The 3,085-nt window shown below is 35.6% G+C and overlaps 1 protein-coding gene across 1 annotated transcript in view; it reads right to left on the minus strand.

Annotated features, from left to right (window-relative positions):
• The window catches only part of LNPEP (leucyl/cystinyl aminopeptidase), a 39,432-nt gene that overhangs the window by 8,076 nt on the left and 28,271 nt on the right, over positions 1 to 3,085 (minus strand). The window contains 2 exon segments of the mRNA XM_009321783.1: positions 723 to 930; positions 2,695 to 2,783. Of these exon segments, the coding sequence (XP_009320058.1) occupies positions 723 to 930; positions 2,695 to 2,783 (297 nt within the window).

Consider the following 3,085-nt stretch of genomic DNA (forward strand, 5'->3'; position numbering starts at 1 on the left):
GTCAATGAACACAAACATTAAAATGGCTTCCAGAACAAAAGCACTTCCTGAAACAAGATCAGAAGTGATGCTCTCCATTACATTAACAGAGGGATAGATGAACACAGGGAGTATCATAAGAAACACTTTAGATGTAGAGATTTTTATATTACAACATTAGTAAGATAATAACAAAGCAACAATGGCCACTAACGTCTTCAATTAACAAAAATGAAAACAGGTAAGGAAGTGTGACAACGATGTCTGAAAACATTTATCATAAATGAGGGTATCAGATACAGGAAGTAGCTGTCAAAGAGGCCATTCAGAATGATCAGCCTCACCTGCTCTGACGGCCATGGTGAAAGACAGGAGAGGGAGCCAGTAAAAAATTGGAGGCAAATGGCTTACTTCTCTGAAGAGTGGAGCACTCATTGACAGAGTACAGGAAAACAGTCCACTAGGCAGATTATCAGACACTAAAGAAAACAGTGTCTTCCAGAAACAGAAGCTATCATGTGGCTCTTTGTGATGCAAATAAATGGATGTTGCTATAAAGGACAGGGAGATAACATCTAACACCAATATTGAAGCATTGGTGAAATAACTTTAAAAAAATATTAGTGAATGGTGAACAGTTTCAATAGGCTAATGAAGACTGAATTGAAATTCTCTAAAGCAGTCCTCTCTAGAACCTAAGTCTGATCTTCTTTGACTTGGAAAAAACTTTAAACACGTATTAACTATGTTTTCCAATATAAAAGTCTTACCCTGCAAGGTTGAAGATATTGTTGATCAAATTGGCTCTGTCTTTAGGACTCAAGGCAGTGTGGTTTTTTTTCAACAGATCAATCAGTGTTTTCCAGTCTTCAGCATAGTGTACTATGTAATAGCCATTCATGTCCACATTGAATTTTACCCATTCCACCTCTTCTGGAAGTTCAATGACAGCTAATGGACAGACAATCAGTTAGCAGCAGAAACAAACATTTAGCAACTGTTCATTCAAATCCAAATCTGTGAAGTAGATTGGTTCCAGAGAGTCAATAAATCCTTTTCCATCCACTAGTTCCCCCTACTATGAAGATGAAATAGGCAGTACAAAGGTTCCACAAGAAGGCTCCAAAATTCCAGGTTGTACTTCCTCCTTCTTCCTACATCTGAATGAATGAACAGTATCACAATATGCCCCAAGTTGTATCTATACAGTTAATTACTTAGTGCAGTAATTTTTCTCCTTCAGTCCAGTCCTCCTTTCAAACAACCCCATTTCTGCTCTGCCGACTTTCATGCATATATAAAGACCAGCTACACACATCATATAAAGAAATAGAGAAATGGAGACGGCATTAAGTAGATGAAAGGCCACACTCTAGTTTCAAAGTCAGCTAGATACAAGAAGAGAGGCTTTGGGAAAAAGTTCTTCATTTCAGTTGATTCTATAACTACTGCCAAAAACATCAATTTACATAGCACCTACAATGCCTTTGAAATTTAGTAAATATTCTACCCCAAACTCTTTTGTACATCTCTCCTACTCTCATATGCTCCACATCCAAGTTTCTACAGTGAGTAAGGAATTAGTATGATGAACATGACACCACCAACAGGGCCATTTAAGGTGAAACAGAAATGATGAAATCAGGCTACTTACCTATTAGTTCTAGTAAGATCAAGAACACATTCAATTAAACAGCTTTGTTTTTCCATTCTGAGAATTCACAATACTTTTTTCTAAAACTCCATCTCAAATGCAAAAGGCCAGGAATAACTTGAAGGCTTTGTAAAACCAATGTCAAAATGACATAAACCAAATTTATTTACTTTAATTATAGTACTTCTAACGTCATTTTAGAGGGCTGGCAGTTCATAAAAATCAGTAAACAGTGAAAATGTCAAGATCAGCTCTAAGAATTTGATTTTAAATTTGTATAGTTTTATTTCAAAAAGTAGAGGTGCAATATAGTTTTATGAATTAAAAATAATTGCCGATTAAATGCATTGACTAGTAACTTTAACGGGGAAGAAAATACATCCTCAGATGTAAGATAATGAGTCAGACCAGCTTCAATAAAATGAAAAAACCTATTCATGTCAGTGGAGAGAGATAGCCAAAGTGATTTTAGCACAACACTACATAAGAGTGTGTAACTATTCACTTGGTAAGGAAAAAAATAGGGCTGAATAAAAAAAAAACCCATAGACTAGCAATTTAGAATTCAAACTAGCCACTGCAGCAAAAGCAGAGTTTATGTGAAAAGATCTAAGGGTTTCAAGTTCTACAACAGCATTCTCAAAAACTTAATCTGTTCCAGATGCAATATTTTGTTATACCATTAGAGAAAATAAATAATATTTCCGTGGAAAGTTACTTCCTCACATTTCAGTACACTAGCAGAGCAACTCTCCCGTTACTCTCTAAAGGACATGCAGTTTGAGAGATTTTGTGCATGCACTGGGATGAAAAGAGTACAAGCTTTTACAAGTTCCAAACCTGTGCTTCTGCCCCAGTTCCTGCCGTTTATTTGTACATATAATGCTATAGGGAACCAACTCTCTAATGATGACACCACCAGTAGTGCTTGGCTCCAGATCTCTGTAATTATTTTGTACTACATACACCTTCATCTTCATATCTTACGTAAGTGTGTGCTCAGAAAGATCAGTAATATATAACACTTAAGTAAATTGCTACCAAAGTTTTGAGTCACGTACCTGACTTTTGGTCCAGTAAATATGCATTAGTACAATGGGTTATGTTGCAGCTACTAGTTATGTAGGTGAGAGGAATATGCCACAGATAACTGCAAAGGAAAGCAAATGTTTACTGACATATTATACACATACTATTTGTCTTGAAGGGTTTGTTTTGGTTTTTTGAATTTAAGCATTTCAATATACTGGTAGTATTAGAACCACTGCATGCTGTGTAAAATAATAAAGTATAAATCTCACTCATATAATCAGAATATGATAAAAGAATATATGTACAGCATGTACAACAATTATTTTTTTATTTCCACCATGCTGAGAAGTGGGAAAATTTCATACAATCATAGAATGGTTTGGGTTGGAAGGGACCTCTAAAGGTCATCTAGTCCAACCC

The sequence above is a fragment of the Pygoscelis adeliae genome, unplaced genomic scaffold, assembly GCF_000699105.1.
Source record: "Pygoscelis adeliae isolate BGI_AS28 unplaced genomic scaffold, ASM69910v1 Scaffold164, whole genome shotgun sequence".
Classification (NCBI taxonomy): Eukaryota; Metazoa; Chordata; class Aves; order Sphenisciformes; family Spheniscidae; genus Pygoscelis; species Pygoscelis adeliae.